Genomic DNA, 21,137 nt, shown 5'->3' with positions numbered 1-21,137 from the left:
CGAGCTCTCGTCTCCGGAGTCCAGCCGATTACGATATAATATGATATCTTAAATCTCGCTGCCTTTTCCTCGGGCCGTGCTATGTCAAGGTGAATGCATTCTCGTTCGCAATTTAGGCGTCCTTTCATCTCGTTGCGCTCGGGCATTCGCAAAGAGCAGAATGAAAAGTTGTGAACGCTGAACCGCGCAAAAAGTCGACCCTTGACTCGTTTGTTCTAAATATATGTAATTTAAAACGCGCGACACCCGCAAGCGTACAATTACGCAAATTCGCGTTGTATCGCAATATTTCGTCTTTTATTTATATTTAAAACTCAGCTGTGCTGTGTAAAGTGGATAGCTTTAATTATGAAAGTGTTCTGAAATTTGTGCACAAAACGAGAACGATTTAAAGTGATTTTGTAGTTTGAAAAGAAAAACTAAAAAATCCCGCTCACAAAGTAAGCTCGTCTCTATTGATTTAGCTTTTGCTTAGTTACTGTAGTTCTATGTCATTTTCAAAGAGTTTTCGTAGGGCTGAAGATTGCGTTGGAATTGTGATATCGTCTGTTGCAAACGAAAATTTGAGCTTAGTGCATTCGACTTAAGTTTTAGTTGCTCTGCCTGCAAATTGGGATACAGAATTACGGCTCATACCTATTCTATTCTTAGGAGAATCATAACAAAACATCACACTGTCAACACATCACGTAAGAACGAAGGTTATATCACACGTTCCTAATCCCAGAACAAATCTCAATGAAGATCGCGGTAATCCCACCCCCTTCCCGAGCTCCTCGCGCGCCCTCAGTCGATTGGCTTTATTAAGGTGTAGCAGACCGCTACAATTATTATGCGTCCCCTGTTTGTGGCGGATGTCGTGTCTATGTCATAGGATTCATGTAATTAAGAATTTCGTTCGACTTATATTCTACAAAACATGATAGCACATTATAATAATATCTGTCATCTATTTTCAAAAAATGTTTGATCAAAATGTTACATACAATGTACCTACATAATACAGTTCAGATCACTGGGTCTAGGAGATTGTAGATGTGTTTTCTTTATAACGTAGACCACGGGTATATAATATCTACTATACTCATAGATATTCAATCTGCGTAAAGCCCGCTCCTTTAATTTCAAAACCAGACCAATTTTATTTGTGTAGGTATACACAATAGACAAGTATTTATAAAAACCTCAATACAAATATTATTTTCAAAGATTCAATGTAGGCATAGAAAATCTGAAGGTCGTCCGCTATAAGCACAACGATAATACTTAATGTAGCAAAAGCAATTATCAAATCAACAACGCAAAGTATTCGGCGAACTCCATGAAATAATTTTCAACTTCGTCCCCTTTATTAGTAGTAATATGATAAAAACTTAGGGAATATTCATTAGATAAACTCGCAAAACTTACGAAAATAACAAGGAGAAACAACATGAATCCAAAATTGCTAACAACTCCTAAGTGGTTAAAGTTATAAAGCATTTTCGGTGGCCGTTCCTTGTACCGAATGCGAAAATATAAATAGACGGGAAGTCCTTTATTTGATTACAAATTATTATTAACGTGAGACAAACGTAAATTGTTGCGAATTTTAATATGACTATATATTATTTTTGTAGGTCCTCAACCAAACAAAAAACTTAGCGTAAGTTTTACAAAATATATGGAAAAGCAAACAAAGTTATTCTCCTACATACGAGTATTGTGTGGGTTACATTATAAGTAACTTACTTAAATTCAGTTGGGTACGGAACGTTTGTAGGGCATTGAAAGTGAAATGTATACGAAATATGTGCTTTATTTGCTCCCCACGAGACAGGATAATTGAAGTAGGGATTTATACGTTTCGGATCTACGATCTACTACGGTTTGTACCGATTTAGCTTTGTACAGGGCGATTTCGGTATATTTGTCTATGGTACCGGGTAGGATTGCAAACCGAGGGGTAAAGTGAAGGTATTGAATGTCAATATTCTGCGCGAAGCCTTCGTCAATTTTTACAGGTTGCAGTGATATTTATATAACTGTGTTAAAGGACTGAAATGTTGAATCTGTATGTAAACCTAAGAAAAATGTTTACAAGAAAAATAAATAATGCCAAGTGCAGACGACGGACATTTCTCGTAGCGTTCCCGTAAGTATAAGATAAATTCAGTGAACTTTTTGACCACCACCACCACCACAATGCCTCTGCTGTACCTAATAATAGTTGAATACTTTTTTTGGATTCGGTAGTAAGTAGTAGTTCAGTTAAGTGCGCGCTCCGCGCGCTTTCGACGCGGTTTGACATTGGCGGTATTTTAGGGTTCATCAGTATCAGTACGTCCAGAAATAGTTCGAAATGGAAACCCAAGCTTTTAATACGGACTTATTTATAGATGAAATAGAGAAACGTCCTGCGATATGGAATATGGCAAGTAGCGATTATTCAAATAGGAACTTATAGAGACGGGCTCAGGAAGAACTCGTCCTCATATTCTGTGAAGGAAATGACAGTGAAGATCTGCCGTCAGTATAATCGGCCGCGGCAACGCGCGTTCGACGCCTGACCAGCGCGTGTCATGTGAACACCGTAAAAAAATTTAGCGCGCGTTCAACGCGCATTGAACGCTTGTCATCTCAACGTAGCCAGGCTGTAAATATTTGCTCCATGAATTGTCTATTCAATTGTTTATGCCAGTAGCACATTTTTTATGCATCGCTAAAAAGTAAGTTATGGCTACAATGAGAACTAGTTAAAGCAATAAGACCTATTCCCACTGGACAGTGACGAATGTGCGGTAAAAAAGCAAACGGACATTTCGGTAGCGGTACAAGGGGAAATTGAAACCAGTGCATTAGCCCGAGGAGTGTCACGATACCGACGAATTATGAGCGCTCCGGAAGAGAATTACCCATATCGTGCCAATTAAATATTGACAAATCACTAGACTTGCAATTCTCTTCGTGAATAAGCTTTTAAAATTTAAAACCTTGTTTATTTGTTCAACTGCTTTGTTGCATAACTAGATCTAGAAGCCCGCCCCGCCCTGACTTTGCCCGGGTTGAAAAAAAGGTACCTATATGTGTGTAGGTACCTGTATGTGCGTGTGTATGTTTGTTACTCCTTCACGCAAAAAACTACTGGACGGATTTGGCTGAAATTTTGAATGGAGATAGATAAAATCCTGGATTAGCACATAGAGTACTTTTTATGCTGGAAAATCAGAGTTTCCACGGGATTGCGAAAAACCTAAATCCTCGCGGACGAAGTCGCGGGCATCAGCTAGTAGTATATATATTATATAGTGTTCGTCTCTCTGGAATAGTGTACCTATTAATCAAATGGTGAAAAAAGTGAGTGCAGTTCCGTAGATTACTCTCCACATATTTATATAGACAAACTCGCGAAATTGAATTTGAATCTGAGAAAAAACTCGGCATATTTGCTCCATGTGTCAACTTTGATATCAAAAGTACGGTTAACAAGAATTCCATACTTATTCTTATTAATCTATACTAATATCATAAATAAGAGGGCGCTGCAGTTGAAGTGTAGTGATATTAGCTCCGTAATTTTATGAGAATATCAAATAGTTAAAGTACGAAACTTAGCCTATTTTTAGTAATAAACAGAAGATCTATATCCAATAATTACGTGCAATTGTTATCGTAATCAAAAGTGACCGATAAATACGTAAAAAAGTGCATCTTCGTTCTATCTACGCGTGACGACTGTGACAATATGGCGCCAATGTTCCGTGTGCAACAATAAAACTTACCAATTTCAAGGTAAACTAGTGCCCATTGTAAACCGAAACAATAAATAGTAGAAGAGAAGATCCTACGAAGTTATTTTTCTTTTGTGCCAAGTTTGATAGTAAGAAATGGAAATAATTACCTAATTAAAGAATAAATATTTGGAAATAGACGGTGAGCGAACAAAAACATTCGTTTGTGCACTGCGTACCTACATACTTATTGCCGCATAACCAAACCAAAACAGATATTAATTACTATTTTTACATACTTACCATAGTTACATTAATTTGAGCTAATAAAAATTGGACTATCTACCTATAGGTATACAAAATTACGGGAGTAATAGATATCACTGCACATTAGGCACTATTCCGCGAATAATAAACTAACAATGGAAGGTGTTCCGCGCATGCTAGAAGAGATTAAAGAACAATTTAACTCTCAAAAAAAGGACTTCCTAGATATGAAAGAACAAATGAACGCAATAAATAAAAACATTGATGAAAAATTCTTAGTTGTCTTGGAGAAATATAATGAGCTGGAGGAAAAAATAAATAATCAGCAGGAACATATAAATTATTTGGAAAAATATATTAGACGAAAAAACTTAATCTTCTTTGGCATTGAGGAAAAAGAGAAGACCTACCAAGATTTAGAGGAAAACATAATAAATATAATAAACAGCAAAATGAATTTAAATTTTGATAAAAACTGCATTGAATACATAGGAAGAATGGGTAAAAATAAAAATAAGTTGAGACCAGTAATAGTAGTTTTATCCTCAGTGGGGAGAAAAATAGAATTGCTGAAAAAGAAAAAGTGCCTTAAAGAAACGAATTATTACATAATGGAAGATTTTCCGAAAGATGTTCTGGAAAAAAGGAAAGAATTAAGAAAAAGTCTTGAAGAAGAAAGAAAGCAAGGAAGAAATGCAATTTTGAAATATGACAAAATAGTATTTTTAAAAAACCAAAAAGAATTGCTTTCTAAAAATTCTGTATATGAAATGAATATGGCGTCGACTTTGGAGACAAATAATAATCAGAACATTCAAAAATACAACAAAAATAACAAAATGTTATCACGAAAACTGCATAAAAATCAAAAGCAAAAGTAACTTTAAATTCAAGATTGCCCCTCTCTGCCTCCCAAGCCGGCTGGTCACCGTGGGAGTGCTAGACCGCGACCCTTCTGATGGTGAAAATGGCAAGAGTAATAAAATAAAATATTAAGAAAAACGTAACCAACAGGAGGAGGCCTTCGCCTAACAGGCATACTGAAAATAACAGAACATAATATCATAGCTTAAAAATATTTACATTATATTATATTATTTAATACTTAATACTATGAAGTACGAACTAGAAATCAACTGTGGTGTAAAGGATCCTTACTTACAAGCACACTGTATACATGCAGATATTTACTATAAAACAACATTATTTTTACATAACATAAAGTGACTATATAAGTATTACTCGCAAGTGGAAACTTAGGTGCATTATAAATTATATTACCTACATAATTACCATTAAGAAAATAAGACAGGGAAATGTTTGTATTTAATTGTAATATAAGTTATAAGAATCGTAATATTAAATAAGTATATTTTACATACAATATGATAGATAAAGATAGATATAATATGTATAATCATTGCTTCTTCAATATGCTGTTGTAATGCAAAGAATATGTAATATGTATACGGATATATTTTAGCAACATCTATTGTGCTTTTTAAAATATTATAAATAAAAGCATAAGATGATATTGTTGTCTAGTAAAAATAATAAAATTTGAATTGTAAATTAGTAGGTAGGTACTAACTATTATAGATAACAATTAACAATAAATAGGTAAGTACCTTCCCATAGGCCTATACCTACCATGTGATTGATATAGGTGTAATGAGCTTTTCCATTAAAAAACAGTTTTTTTTTTTTTTTTATTTAGAATAAATTGTGATTAAAAATCAAAATTTAAATTAAGAAGTTATTGAAATTGTGTTCACTAAGAAAACAAAAATGGAAAGAAATATTACCTATACATATATTTGTTGCTACTGTAATTATAAAATTAAAAATTCAAATTATGTAAACTTACCTAAAAAGCATGTATAACTTACATAATATTGTATTTTAAAATGTAAATTTTATTTTCAGTAATAAAAGGCTTATATATTATTATTATTATAATATCATAAATGCGAAAGTGTGTCTATCTGTCTGTCTGTCTAAGTGTATGCTTTTTACGGCTCATCCGTTTAACCGATTCTAATAAACTTTAGTAAAGAGATAGCTTGCGTCTTAGGGCAGGACATAGGCAGGCTTTGGCCCTGGGCAATTTAAGAGTACCATACCAATACTTAATAAATCCACGCGATAAAATTTCATATTTGAGAAATTAAAAATATCTTAAGTTGTTTTTTTTTCTTTCTTTTTGAGTAAGCAGTTTGCTTAAGAGGGTTTCTAGTTTAAAACAAAGCATAATTAGTTATTAACGAAGTTTATAATTAGCCGAAAGTGAGCAGTATACAGAGTCTCTACACCGCTGTGGGCAAAGCTTATCAAATATGTACCTACCTACCTGGCAGCCTCCTGTGTGCCGGATTTATTTAGGGTATGCATGAGGGTACGATTTAAATTTTAAACGGATTGCGCCCTTGGATTTTGGACCTCCGAGCTCCTTTATGTTTGGTAAATCTATCACTACAACAGGCTTGGCCAAATTTAATTTTAATGCTCTCCTTGATTCGATTATTAATAGGTGTTTTACTCAATGCTACCTGGGGGTGAATACACGTTGTAGAGCGATAAAGGGCTTATTTTGTAATGAGATTCGGAAATTTACGTTGAGCTGTAATTAAAAGGTTTTGATAGCAGGTAAAAATAAACATCCCTAAATATTAACTCCAAAACGGGAACACTTTTTCTTCACTTGTCAATTATTTATTTTGTAAATGTGGTATTATTTTTACTACCTCCATTTCACAATAACACTTTAACTATTTATTTATTTATTTAAAGACTAGCGCTTGGCTGCAATCAGACTTGCTAGCAAGTGATGATGCAGCCTAAGACGCAGCGCGCTTCCCTAGAACATGTACATGTACATGTAAAATGTGAAGAGTTAGGTATACTTACTGTTTTTAGTGAAGGTGACGATTTTGAGCACTTTCCCGTACCGCTGGAAGATCGAGTACAGCACGTCCAGGACTATCGGGTACAGCATGTGCTCTATGATAACTCGCAGAACTGTGTTTGGACCACCCTGTAACAAAAGTTTCACAAAATTAGAGTCGTCAAAGTTCATGACGTATTTTATTATATAAATAATACTGCCCCTTATATAGCTTAGGCATTGTCCTGAAAAATAAAGTCCACGTGAAGAAAAATCCTTTCTCTTTTCTTCTTTTCTCTCTTTCTTCAAAGAAAGACAGAAAAGAAGGGGATTGATTCTTTTTAGTTTACCTTCAAAAACTATACGAGTTGTACATAAACTAAACTATTATTACATAGAAGTTTCAGAGGTGTTGGTTATTTAGTCTACATCTAAATGCATATAATCTAAAAAGAAACGTCATGACTCACTGACTCATGAACACCTAGCCCTTGCACTAAGAAAGCTGTAATTTTGCACAGAGATTTCCTTCATAATGGAGTGGAGTGGTTGAAATTCCTACGAGATAGGTAGTAAAGAGGATCACCGAGAGAACCCGTGGGCTGTCGGCTGTCGCTACTTCAAAAATATAATCGAAAAAAACTAGCTGTTTAACTTTCGTGAGCATATAGGAGTGAGAGTATAGGGGAATTAATATCATCACAAGAACATACCAATATAACAGGTCGTTAGGCGAAGAAGCTTTACCATGAGATTATTAGCACCTTGTAGGTAGTTACCAAGTATTTAACAGGGGCGTCTTATGCACTAGTTTGCATAATAAACACTCTTTGCATGCAGTTCACAAGCTCTATCAGTCTGTATCTTGGCCTCAGCTATTCCCTTAGGAACTAAAATCTGATTTACGAAACGAGCTTGTAATATTTAAGATGGTCTCCGTAATCAGCTTTGGTTCGGTTTAGTGCTAAATAGATAATCTCCTTTACTGTACGTCGCCCTTAGGTAACGTTAATGTACGATTTAATACCTCAAATGTATGGCGGGCTATTATCTTGATATATTATGTTATTAGGAGCCTAAATCATATTTGATGCTCATTTACGGAAAGAACGAAAAAATATAGTTACGGAAAAGTATGTTATTAAATTCTCGAGGACCATTCCAGATAACTTAGTAGGTACGTATAGTAACGAAAGCCTTTGTCGACCATACATTCCTTATTCATTATTTCGATAGGTAGGTATTAATTACATATACCTAACAGGTCCGTACTTCATATTTAAAGAGCCAAATACCTGCTGAATATTATCGGACATATTTCGCCACCAGTTTAGAATGTCGTAGAAAATTTGGACCCAAAAGTTAACGATTATCATGAGGGGTTAGCGATAATAAGCGGGACAGGCGGGACGGGATAAAATTGCGGTATTATTAGTCGGTTAACCTAAACAAACACATATTTAGTTTAGGTGAGTGCCTACAGATGTCGACACTCATCTTACGAAATAACATTTTAATATTGGCAACTCACCCCCGACAAGTGAAGGTTACAGTAATTAGAAAAGAGCTGATAACTTTCAAACGGCTGAACCGATTTTCTTGGATTATAGCTAAGAACACTCTTGATCAAGCCACCTTTCAAACAAAAACAAACTAAATTAAAATCGGTTCATTAGTTTAGGAGCTACGATGCCACAGACAGATATACAGATACACACGTCAAACTTATAACACCCTCTTTTTGGGTCGGGGGGGAAAAAAAGAGACTGCTACAGATAGATAATAATAATTAATTATTATTAATTAATGTTGACGTAATACTGAAATGTCCATCTAGCATTCATATTTCAGGGGTTACTAATAAGGTAGGTAATTAATTATTGTTAATAGCCTTAATTAAAATCTTTCTGAGCTTTTCCTCTCGTTTTTTTTACTTATTATAATTATGATTGTACCTACTTAATAATTAATTAAATCATAAAGTCGGTCGAGATTTGCCCCGGACTGATAAAAGATATTATTACATCTACCTATCGGAGGGGAAACCTTGAACGATTGCTATTATACCTCCGTATTTTAATAACTCTTCTTTTTGAATTTAATTGGTATTATCTGCAAAATTGATTGAAGTATGAGAAGAAAAATAAGTATCGGAATACCTAAATATTATGTTGTTGTTATTGTTATGGTACATAAATCTCTGCCAAGTGGTTCGGTTGAGCTGGTGTACATGCACCATTATGGGTCGTATGCTTAGATTATGTCACATCATGCTCTGTCCGGAAAGACTTTCCTCAAATCAGAGTAACCTATTTATTTATTTACTACCTGTTGTGTTGTGACGTTGTTGGGCAAGGCCTCCGTTTCATCCCTCCATTTATACCCGGCATATAGCGATTCAGGGCTAGCACTTTCCAAGTGCGCCTCGGTCTTTATTCCATTTTGAACCACCCAAACATTACTTAATAGGAAATCGGATCACTAATAATACATATAAACTGTAAAAACAAACCGCGATTCTGAATGTGCATTTTTTAACCCCCGACCCAAAAAGAGGGGTGTTATAAGTTTGACGTGTGTATCTGTGTATCTTTCTGTGGCATCGTAGCTCCTAAATGAATGAACCGATTTTAATTTAGTTTTTTTTGTTTAAAAGGTGGCTTGATCGAGAGTGTTCTTAGCTATAATCCAATTTTAATTTAGGTACACTTGTGTAACACAAATACAATCGTCACGTTCGAATTTCAAATAATTCTTCCACGTTAGCATATAAAATGGTGTTTTTCGTGCAGATCTCGAACGATAAAGAAAGCCTTGCCGAACTATTGAGATGAAAAAGTTATCACAACCAACCTGTATTTCTGTTCCACCATTCGCTGGTTGAAGGGCCGCGCCCGCGCCTGCCACTAAAGCCGCGCCTGCACTATTTGATATTGCTTGCGCAGCCTGAAGTGCCGCCTGCGCGGACGCTGACTGTAAACAAATTAATATAACTTTACAGTCTTATAAAATACATAAGGGCTCTGCTTGTTTAAACTTGAAGTGAGTATACTTTTTCCAGAACAAAAGCTTCTTCATCTCATCGCTCACACTTTTCACCTATAGTAAAACATAATCTGTTTTACATTTTTATTACTTTAATACCTGGTTGGTCACATTTTACTAGCCTTTGGTACACGAGTTAGGTTTCGTGGATTTTTCCCTAGGTAATCCTATAAAAGTCTCCAGGATGCAAAATATCTCTGTATCGATCCAGATGGGTTTAGGGGTAGAACCGTGAAAAGAATACGGGCAGTCATACATTTACATTTATGATTACATACCCACTCAGACACTATGAAAAGAATGATAAATAACGCATAAAATACAAAACACGCCAGAAGTTCTACAGGAAGCTTAAACCACAATACCTAGAGCGATAGTAACCCTTGCACGTGGAGCCGTAGGTATGTGCTAGAATATAGAGCACTTCTCAGAAAACCGTAAACCTTCTTTACAAATCACTCACTACAATAGCGACACAGCGGATCACGTCACAATACTGCAACATTATTGCAAGAAATAAACCACATTAGAGTCACGTAAAAAATAAATATGCCACTTATCTTCAGTAAGTAGGAGCACAATAGGACGCAATACGAGTTATCTTGCGCGCACCTTGGAGTGTTCAGAGACCAGTAGATAACATTGACCGGCTCAGACAAAGGGACGTCATAAACTTATTTTGTATCGTCGGGAAATCCACTACTTTGTTAGGAAATAGGGGCTTCGAGATGACCTCTTACTGCGACCGAATAAAATAAACCTCTTGTGTATAGACACGTCAAGTATTTATTTTGTGAGACAAAAGTTATAATACTTCTTTATTTGGGTAATAATTGGTATAACAAAGATCATTCTCCGACAGTAATTGTATCTGTCTATAGTAAGCTAACCCGTGAATTCTGGAACCATGCGTTGATCTATCAAGTACTTTAGCTGGTTCATTGACCATTTTTCTTAGTTTTGACCTTAATGATTCGATAAATCCTAAAGCTCCAAAACACGGATGAAACTATGGTTAAAGTAATACTAATATACCTAATTATGCTATTCAAATAACGAGACACGATTCAGCAAATTCAATAGCTACTTACTGTATCAATCCTACCATCTAGTCTTGCCGTTTGATTTCTACGAAAGAGTAAAACGATTTAGTTCATAGCATTTCCCTTTAAACATTGACTTTTATCTCCGCAGTTATCTGTAGAAAAAACATCTACAGTAGCTTAAGAGAAATTATATGATATAAAATTATATTTGAGATCCGATATCCGGATCTCAGAATCGCATGATTCTAGCTAAGATACTGGTTCAACTTATTTATTTATTTACCACAGTCGTACGATACTTGGAATACCTAAGTAATAAAATTGGTAATTGAATAATAGAATTTTCATATTTCCACGTTTGCAATTCAATTTGATTTTATATACTTGTAATTATTATAACGTTGTTAAAATACCTACTCGAAAATAGATTTCCTCGTCAAAAGTTTTCAATACGTTTTCAGTGCCACACCAATTTGGTATAAACTGATGCTGACTAGGCGTGCCTTTGTCACAAAGCCATGTTGACATCGCCAGGAAAAGTCGAAAATTTGCAAGCTACCTGACCATTGATATAAAGCACAAAGTGTTAAAATGACCGACGTTTAAATTGGGCGTACGTGCTGTGTAAAATAAGCCGTCATGATCGCACAAGCCGGGGCACTCTTTGATCCTACATTTTCACATGGCTTTGTGCCCGACGACAAGCTGACAAGCGTGCAGGCCAGACACAAAAATAAGGCTTTAACCATGTCACAGTAAGCCTGCCGTCGACGGCAAAGGCCTTGGTACAAATTCACGTTGACTTTCCCGTGCTCTCCGCCCCTTTCTTTACGAGAATACCCAATACATGACAAATTTAGTTTCATATCGTTATCATTTTAAGAGCACACAAAATGCTTTACATTAAATTTTAAAAGAATCATCAATCATCATCATCATAATCAATCCCTTTCCGGCCAGCTCACTATTAAGGCACACGTCTCCTCTCAGAATGAGAAGGGTTTAGGCCTAGTAAGTATACCACGCTGGCCCAGTACCGATCAGATTTAAGTGTACTTAGTTCAAAAAAATAAATTGAGCGAGCCTGAAGACCAATAGACTCAAAAAATTGGATGCTCAAGACCGTGCAAATTGGACAGCAATACGTAGAAAAGCGGACCTCACGTAGTTGACACACCGCTAATTGGACGATGAAGAAGTTAATAATAATAAAAGCGAGTTGAAAATCTAGATCTAAATTACGAATTTACATAGTAATGTCGGTAAAAAACAACAAAATATATCTGTAACTTCTAGACTTTAAATTCAAAAGAGACCGTTTAAACATTTAGGTATTACAGTGTGACACGAATAATTGAAGTTAAGAGTTCTTGAATAATATTTTTCCAATAGCGTCGGTCGTCTAAAGTGCAGTGGCAAACTGGAGTTATTTAAAAAGGTCTTATTCGCAGGACGTGCAATCTTTCAGCGCGACCACTAGCAGACGTCGGAGCGACAAAATAACTCCTTCCGCCATTGGAGACTTTTATTCAGCCACCACAAAAACCTTTAGCGTCGCATGATTGATCAAAGCCCTGCATTGAATGTACGAGTTTTAAAATGCATCGGTGCTCAATAAAAGTATGAATTTCTAGTGAAGGTAACCTTCTACGTTAACTTTCCAACACTTACACCTGTGCTTTTATATGAAATTGTAAAGCTAGTTTTATTTACGTGCATCGAAAATATTTTTGTTAAATCAAATTTCGCTCGTTTATTTATCCATACATGGAAAAACAGAGATTCTTGAGCAGATTTCAGCTCTACGTTACCTGAGTAAAGACAACACACACAGCCACTATAAGCTGATGTTAAAATAGCAAATCGTGTTTATTTATTTGGAAAGGGCGTACCAACCATCTTTGATTTTAAAATAAAACACTAACATGTTATATCTATAAATATAATATAATAATATTACATCGCCTAGCTAAGCGATTAACGACGTGTTTTTAAAGTGACTTGATTATCGCCATTTTGGCTCTGATAGCAGCAGTGAACGATGAGTGAGCGCCATGTGAGCGTACCTACTCCGAACTTAATGTTAGTCGTGACTTTGACTTCTGTCAACAAAACGACCATTTGGCACAAAGCGTCAATGTTAATTCCTGGCACCTACGTCCGGTGAGGCGCTTAAAATCAGTACAAAAAATAACTGTCATTTTGTATGGCACAGAATTTCTAGAGTAGGTACTCTGTAAATAGTATGGTCATATCATATACACTACTGGTAAATCATACCTAAGTAGAATCATGTAGAATAAACTAACACAATTTAGTTGTACATAAATCACATAGCGATAACAATGTCAAGTCTGTCTGTTCACCCAAATCCCTCATTATAAGTTTTAATAGCGCAAGATACAAAGACATTTGAGTTATGTGGCATCTTCTAAGTATAAAATGACTATTATCTTTACTTAAAATAATATAAGATAAGAGGTTTTGTGTCTAGTTTTGGTAGTTAGAATGATTCTAAAAAAAAGGAACTTGTATATTTTTTACACATTTATTTAAGAACAATTCTAGTTTGTGGGATAGTATTTACCCTCAAGACATAACTAGACCTGAAATCAGTTAATTTGTAGTCATCTTTAATAACCTTATTATAACGATCCTATTTGTGCACTGTTTCAGTAATAAATGGATTTTGACTCTAACGAAGATTCCTACAAACTATAATATAGAAAAAATAATAGTAAATAGCTCAATAGAAATTCCGAGATGTCGTGTTTTAATTTCTTAACTCCTATCAGAATGAAACTGCGTTTAAAGCGATTCGCAATATTGCCGAATAATTATTATTTTACCAAAAAATCAACCGTTGGAATTCATTAACGAGGGATGTCAAAAGTGAAATAATAATAGAAGATCTGTCTCAGAAATTGTCACGAGAAATAAGTCCTTGATAATGTTAAGGAGACGTTCCCGCAGGGCACGAATCACATCATTATGAAATATCGTTTTGAGGGCTGAGGAAATGGGACTGACAAAGAAATGTCAAAATACCGGAAGAATATTTTATAAAATAAACATATAATTTTATAATTTTGGAATTGAAAGGTTTTCATAGGTATTACGGTAGTAAATATATTGTTTGGAACGCAAAATGCTTACTTACATCAAAATATGGATGATACGCGATAACCTGAAAGAAGCACATTTTTTTTATTAATTGGAAAATCCAGCCTGTAGGGTTAGTAAGTACCTACGTAGGTTTAGTGCACATAATAGACATCTTTCACTTCGTTGAAACTCTCAAATTAGGGAAAATTTGGGTCCAAACGTTTATCCATTTGTTAGTGTAACCGCGAGTTTGAACTAACGAAACGTTTAAATAAAAACATTAGTGCAAACTCACAGTAAATTTTACTTGTTATAAATATTATGTACTTATAATACATTTAACTGGGGATGTTGCCAATGTAACGAGTACTACTGTGCTTTAACTTGCAAAATCAAACATATAATCGTAATAGTCAAACAGACAAACAGATAATTATAGACACCTAGTTATATCCATTTTCAGTTTAATCATCACATTAATTAGCCATTGTGTTTACTCAGACGCTTGTTTGCATTGTTGACAATCCGATCAAACAACTATTATACTATTGATTAATAAACAATGAGATGATTGTAATCATAACTCGTGTATAATTGCCTTTAATGAATATATTTGCCTCGCTTTAGATGTTAGTGTATCAACTTATCAAGTTGCGAAGCGATGATTAAAATATTTCAGAACTAATTTTAGTTGTATTGAATTTTGATAGGCATAGTTACTATATAGGCATAGGTTTATTTCGAATTACAAACGTTTTAACTTTTTATCTAACACTCGGGCTGATTTCCAAAATAAATAAAGTAGAACGTAAACATTCAACAAAGTTCAAGATTTTAGGATGTTGTTATGGAGGTCGGAAATCCTTAACTACCAGCAGAGAAAATCACATTTATTGGTACAAAAGTTTAGTGGATGACTTAGGCGCTGCACCTTTATGCCAAACTACGAGTAGGCAAATAAAGTTTAGTTTCAGATGTTACAAAGAAAGACGTCTCGCCTCGGCTCTACTCCAGTCTGTTGGTGTGCGTTGCGCTTGAGGATGGATGAAGATGGATGCGGGCTTATTTCGAAAGGGTATGGCAATTTTAATTAAACTAATCGGTTAACACGACATAGTACCGAAACGCTAAATCGCTTAGCAGGACTTAGTCTTAGAATTTATTAGATCTATATTATGTACGCTCTACTCTACGAGTATTTTAAATAAATACACTATTTAAGTGGATACTGTGTGCTATAAAAAATTAAGTTCCAAATATAGTCAAAATTTTCATCAAAAACCGGCCAAGTGCGAGTCGGGCTCGCGCACCGAGGGTTCCGTACTCGGGTATTTTTTTCGACATTTTGCACGATAAATCAAAAACTGTTATGCATAAAAAGAAATAAAAATACGTTTTAGAATGTGCAGGTAAAGCCCTTTCAAATGATACCCCACTTGGTATAGTTATCTTACTTTGAAAATTTAAACACATTTTAATCTTTTTTTTAAATAATGTAACCACAAATTCACAGTTTTTGGATTTATTCCTTTACTTGTGCTATAAGACCTACCTACCTGCCAAATTTCAAGATTCTAGGTCAACGGAAAGTACCCTATAGGTTTTCTTGACAGATACGACGGACGGACGGACGGACAGACAGACAGACAATAAAGAGATCCTATAAGGGTTCCGCTTTTCCGAGGTACGGAACCCTAAAAATATTCTATTATGTATACTGGGTTACAATATTCCATTTATAAAACGTAAAAGCTCCATTTCAATTACTGTAATATAGTAGTCACAAACATTGTTTCAGGATAATATCTGAAAAATGTGTTATCTTGTTCAAAAGCTGCTTACCTTTGTTCACTAAGTGTTTTCTGTTCGTAATAATATATTACGTATCTCTTTTTGATGTACCTACTTATTTTTGTTATTGTGTTTCTTCGATAATAATCTTATTTTTTGTTTAAGCGACTTTTTGTGCGTTGGTTTTTTTCTTATTCGTGCGCAGTCTTGTCAGATTGGTCGTAGGCATTATTTGAGCAGTTCCTCGCTTGAAAATCCGTCTCCACTCTTCCCCGAAAGTTGCTTTTCTTGCATACGAATATAATGAGATTTTCATGGTGGCCTTTATTTGAAGCCTTCATCTCATGGACTCGTGGTCTTTCGCCTAATCTGATACTTTCGACTTCCCCTTGCACCATTAGACATTAGCGTTTCATTAATACCTACACCTTCAGGTCTAGACACGTGACCGAAAAAAGTAGTTTATTTATTTATTTATAACAGTTTGTTTTAGACATCGAATAATAGACATGGACAATCGAATCTTTCTGATATTTTTAAAGAATATTTGCTAGGTTCATCATGATAATATTGCCCTCCAAAAGCGTAGGGCAAACGTAAGCTTGCGGTAGGAGTAGGTAGGTACCACAATGGGTGGAGTTTGAACAGCTGACCCTTTAGATTTCACTGCGATCTTGTAACCGTTAAGAGGGCTCTCTCCGTCACTCGTTTCATACAATCGTAGTTCCAATTTCATTTGAATATTAAGCAACTAAAGTCCATGAAATTTTGCAGACATATTCTAGAAACTAATATCTATGTCTGTGGTTTTCCAGATTTCTGTCAAAATATTCGGTTTCAAAGTTACGCGGTCTTAAAAAATTTCATACAAATCTTTGAGCCCCTGTAATTTTAAAACTACATATTTTTAGAAAAATCTAAAACACCACAGACACAGATATTAGTTTCTAGAATATGTCTGCAAAATTTCATGGACTTTGGTTGCTTAATATCCAAATGAAATTGGAACTACGATTGTATGAAACGAGTGACGGAGAGAGCCCTGTTAAGCTATTAAAGCTTTAGTTTAATTAAAGATCATCGTAATATTATGTGATATTCATTCTAACAGTAATATTATCATTTTAAATATTTCAGATAGAAGGCAAAGACCACTTTTATACGGGTATCTATCTCATATTAATTAAATTTTAATTCATACTTCAATCTTTTGTCCAAAGTTCGTGAGTTCTATCGTCGTGATACTCTCGCCCGATTTTTCACTGTCGAACATTAACTAAAGCGGTCTTTGCCTTCTATCTGAACTATTTAAAATGATAATATTACTGTTAGAATGAATAAATATCACAACCTAGCAAGTTATACCTAAATATACATTGACATTATTCTTGAAAGTTTCAACATTTATAATTTATTTTTCAATCCAGAAATAAACAGACAATAGAAATTGTAAAGATCTCGGTACATTTTAAAAGCTTTTAGTTATTAAATTATTATTGAAAGTACCTAATTCATCGTGAAGCCAACACTGATGCCATTGAGCGGCCCTCTCGATTATTTCAAGTTATGAGACAACAAATGATTGAAGGGTATTTTCTATAGGTTTCGCAGATAAACGAATCTAATTTAGCGTTTTAATTAATCCATTCATTCGTCTCGTCTTACAGAATTTAACGATTTCCTTCTATGGTATATACTATAACAATATACCTATTTGGTATACGTTTACTGTTATTTACTACATATCATATGCTATGGTTTTGCTAAGTACTAAAACTTACCACTGATAATATAATTTTATGAAAGTAGCCATAAGTTTAACTAGGTAGGATCTGTACAAATTAGGAAAGCTGCATGTCAAGTTATTCAGAATCAGATTCTTATGTTTTGTTAACTTTGACTTTGGCTAGTTACATAATACTAAGTAAGTATAATGATATACATTTTGTTAACTATACAATGCCGTGAAAATTCTGAAAACAGAAGAGTTGACTTTTTTGTTCATTTAGTGACCTATTAGGTCACCATAGTAACTTTATGTATGTTAACCATTAATAGTAACTTCATGTAAATAACCTACACTCAACACATTTCGTACATAACAGTAATAAGCACTATCCAATTACTGTATTTTCACAGTTAGACCTAATAAAAGTTAGAAAGAGTGCTCATATAAAAGCGGCAGGCACTAGGTAAAAGGGTTAATTTTTACTGCTGTGAAGACGTTGAAAGGCGTTAATTTTATACAAGCGAGCCGGACTCAGTGAAAAGGGGCCCCGAGTGAAAAAAACATAAATTACCCTATAATACTCGTTTCAGTTATATAACATCCAGTAAAATATACAGGAAATGGGTTGCCAAAATTAAACTTCTTGAAATCAAGCTTTTTAGTTGTTTATGGAGTTCAAATTTGAATTATTTTTACAAAAATAAGCCAGGATTTCGAGTCAGACCTTTTATACGACTTATTAGTTGTGCAACAAAGAGGGGGTGATATGAAAATAAGGAAAATAATGTTTAGGTAAGGAACATATCTTACCTAGCTGGGATTATTAGATAAACAATTAAATCAACACAACTCAGTTCGATAGTCGACACAATGTGGTAGTTCAATAGCAGCTTTAGGTATGTAGATTGTGGGCTCTCGATTCCCTTTCGAAAGATTATATATAATAGTTTGAGTGCAGTTGGGGCCACAGAGGGCTTCTCCCATTGGTAACGGCTTTAATACTCCATTTCATATTGCTGTGTAATCCTTTTGTAGTAGTAACAAAGCTAATTGAACTATTGTTAGGTAGTTACGAGTTAGTTATTAATCCGGACAGTGTTTCAATATCAAAATGTATAATTATTTATTTGCTCTTAATATAACTAAGTATGAATTATTCTACCCAATACACTTTAGTTCATATCAACATAAATTGGTGGCCTAATGACTTCAAATAAAAAAAATCTACACATAAAAGCAGTACCTACCATAATGGAATGACGTACAACACATGGACCTGGAGATTTGAAAGAAGGAAATATATCTCGAGTACCCCAGGGGAGGGACGTGTGGCCTAGTTGTGACAATGGATATCAGTCGATCGTGATTGTTAAGCAACGTTGACCCAAGTCGGTAACTGGATGGGAGACCGACATTGGCGGTCGGAATTTGGCCCTTTTATCTCCTTCGTGCCCCGGAGATCACGTTAACCTGTCGCTCCCAGCTGATGTTAGTTATTAAATAAATAAAAAATTATCACTAACATCGGCTGATAATATTTAACTGTAAAACTTAAAAGTCGAAATATGGTTCTCTTAATCAATTCGTGTGCAGAAAGATCTCAGCACCCAATACATTGTCAATCCTCCTACCAATACGTGATTAAAGGAAAGGGAGTCATGACCCACAGCAATACGACTAAAAAGAGGAAAGAAGAAGACCCTAGGCCTAGGAGTACACTACGAAAGGATTTTGGGAAATTCCAACGGAATCCTTAAAAAAGAAAAATCCACGCAGACGAAGTCGTGAGAATAAGCTAGTAGAAAATAGAGCGTCATCACATCGTTTCTAAACGAAGCATTTGTCCTTGTAAAAAGAAAAGTTATAAATTCCTGTAATTTTTACTTTCTTTGTGAGTATAGGAATAATGGATGCCTAAAACGCCTTTTATTCTGAACAAAAATCAACCTGTGTTCTGAATACAAAGCATTATAAGTAGGTATAGTACTTAAGAATACCTAGAGACTTAGGATTTAAACGCGCTTGAAAATCAAACTTGAAAAGGCATTAGCGCGCGGTTGAGATCGTCAAAGTTTAGCTAAATCCCTGTTCGATAAGCGGCCAACCAATTAGATCTTACGTCATTGTATTAGCACCCTAATCCTAATCCATACTAATATCATGTTAAATGTGAAAGTATGTCTATCTATTTATCTGTCTACTAACTTTTCACGGCCCTTCTGTTTGAACGATTTTGACAAAAACAAGAGATAACTTGCATCTTGGGACCGAATGTAGGAATTACCTTTTGAGGTGGATTCACCTTAATTCACTAACCCCCCCCCCCCCCCCCCACTTGCCACCACGGTGCAGGCTTAATGTCAGTGCAGTATTCAAAGGATGATGTGTATCTTGGATGGTGACTGTGGAGTTCAACCCTGGTAAGGAGTTTTTCTGTACTTTACGTACTAAGCAAATAGTAGATATCCACATACCGCATTGCTGTGAGTTTGATCTGTTTTAAGCTCCTTGTGATTGGAAAACTGCACGTAGACGGCGCGCCCGCGCAGCTGTGCGACGCATCCGCCAAAGTACGCCACCATCGCCACCGCCGATATTTCTTCCGCCATCTCCAAGAATGCCTGGTGAGAGAAAAACGTTCAAACTTTAAAAAAGAGAAAAAATACCTAGGAATTTATAGCAATACTTCTCCAGCTATCTCCAGGAATGTCTATAGTGAAAGAGAAACGGTCAAAACTTACAGAAGAGAGAAAATACCATTTAGTCATTGCACATGCACCTTTGTGTTAACGTAACTTTTCGTATGACAAGCTTAAAGTTAACTCTAAATACAAAAATAGCAGAATGTGTCTAATTAATTTATTATTCAAACCAAAAGACTGAACTTTTGAAACAACAAATATTTTAGCAAGATTTAAAGTTTCGCCCAGTTGAACTTCATTAAATTTAGTTTTACTGATTCAAAACGTTGCGAGGAAAACGTCTACTCATCCATACTCAGGTTTAAGTTTCTATAATTTCAACTTTATTCCATTCTTCGTCAAGCTGCGTCATCATAACTACTATTAAGTTATGAAGTATATAATAAGTATCTAGTAAGATGGACCCAAGATATTCAAATAATAAATCGCTTATAATCCATACTTAATATTATAAATGCGAAAGTGTGTGTCTGTCTTTCTGTCTGTCTGTCTGTCTGTCTGTCTGTCTGTCTGTCTGTCTGCTACGTTTTCACGGCCCAACCGCTGCACCGATTTTAATGTAATTTGGTACAGACATGGGATACATCCCGGGGAAGGACATAGGCTACTTTTTATCCCGGAAAATCAAAGAGTTCCAATGGGATTTTATAAAAACCAAAATCCACGCGGGCGTAGCCGCGGGCATCCTCTAGTTATAAATAAATCCATTCAATTCAAAAGTAAATAGATGTAGAGCTAGACATATAAAATCTTTTATATATCAAAAATTTTGTACATCAAATAAAAAAGCTTTAATATACAAGATATAAATAATAATAAAGCCAGGTAAACCTCGTACAAAGAAAGAACATAAATTGA

The 21,137-nt window shown here is 35.0% G+C and overlaps 1 protein-coding gene across 4 annotated transcripts in view; it reads right to left on the bottom strand.

Annotated features, from left to right (window-relative positions):
* Positions 1-21,137, bottom strand: part of LOC123867066 (polypyrimidine tract-binding protein 2) — a 270,705-nt gene that overhangs the window by 37,245 nt on the left and 212,323 nt on the right. For 3 of the 4 annotated variants that reach the window (XM_045908910.1, XM_045908912.1, XM_045908909.1), the window contains 4 exons: positions 20,052-20,198; positions 14,113-14,139; positions 9,715-9,834; positions 6,885-7,011 (listed from right to left, as the gene is read on the bottom strand). In XM_045908910.1, coding sequence (XP_045764866.1) covers positions 6,885-7,011; positions 9,715-9,834; positions 14,113-14,139; positions 20,052-20,198 — 421 coding nt within the window. The remainder of the gene's footprint in view (positions 1-6,884; positions 7,012-9,714; positions 9,835-14,112; positions 14,140-20,051; positions 20,199-21,137) is intronic. The other variant, XM_045908911.1, reaches the window with a different exon arrangement.

Source organism: Maniola jurtina, chromosome 7 (assembly GCF_905333055.1).
Source record: "Maniola jurtina chromosome 7, ilManJurt1.1, whole genome shotgun sequence".
Lineage (NCBI taxonomy): Eukaryota > Metazoa > Arthropoda > Insecta > Lepidoptera > Nymphalidae > Maniola > Maniola jurtina.
Note: the sequence above shows the minus strand (reverse complement) of the source record. Positions and strands in the feature narration are given on the sequence as shown.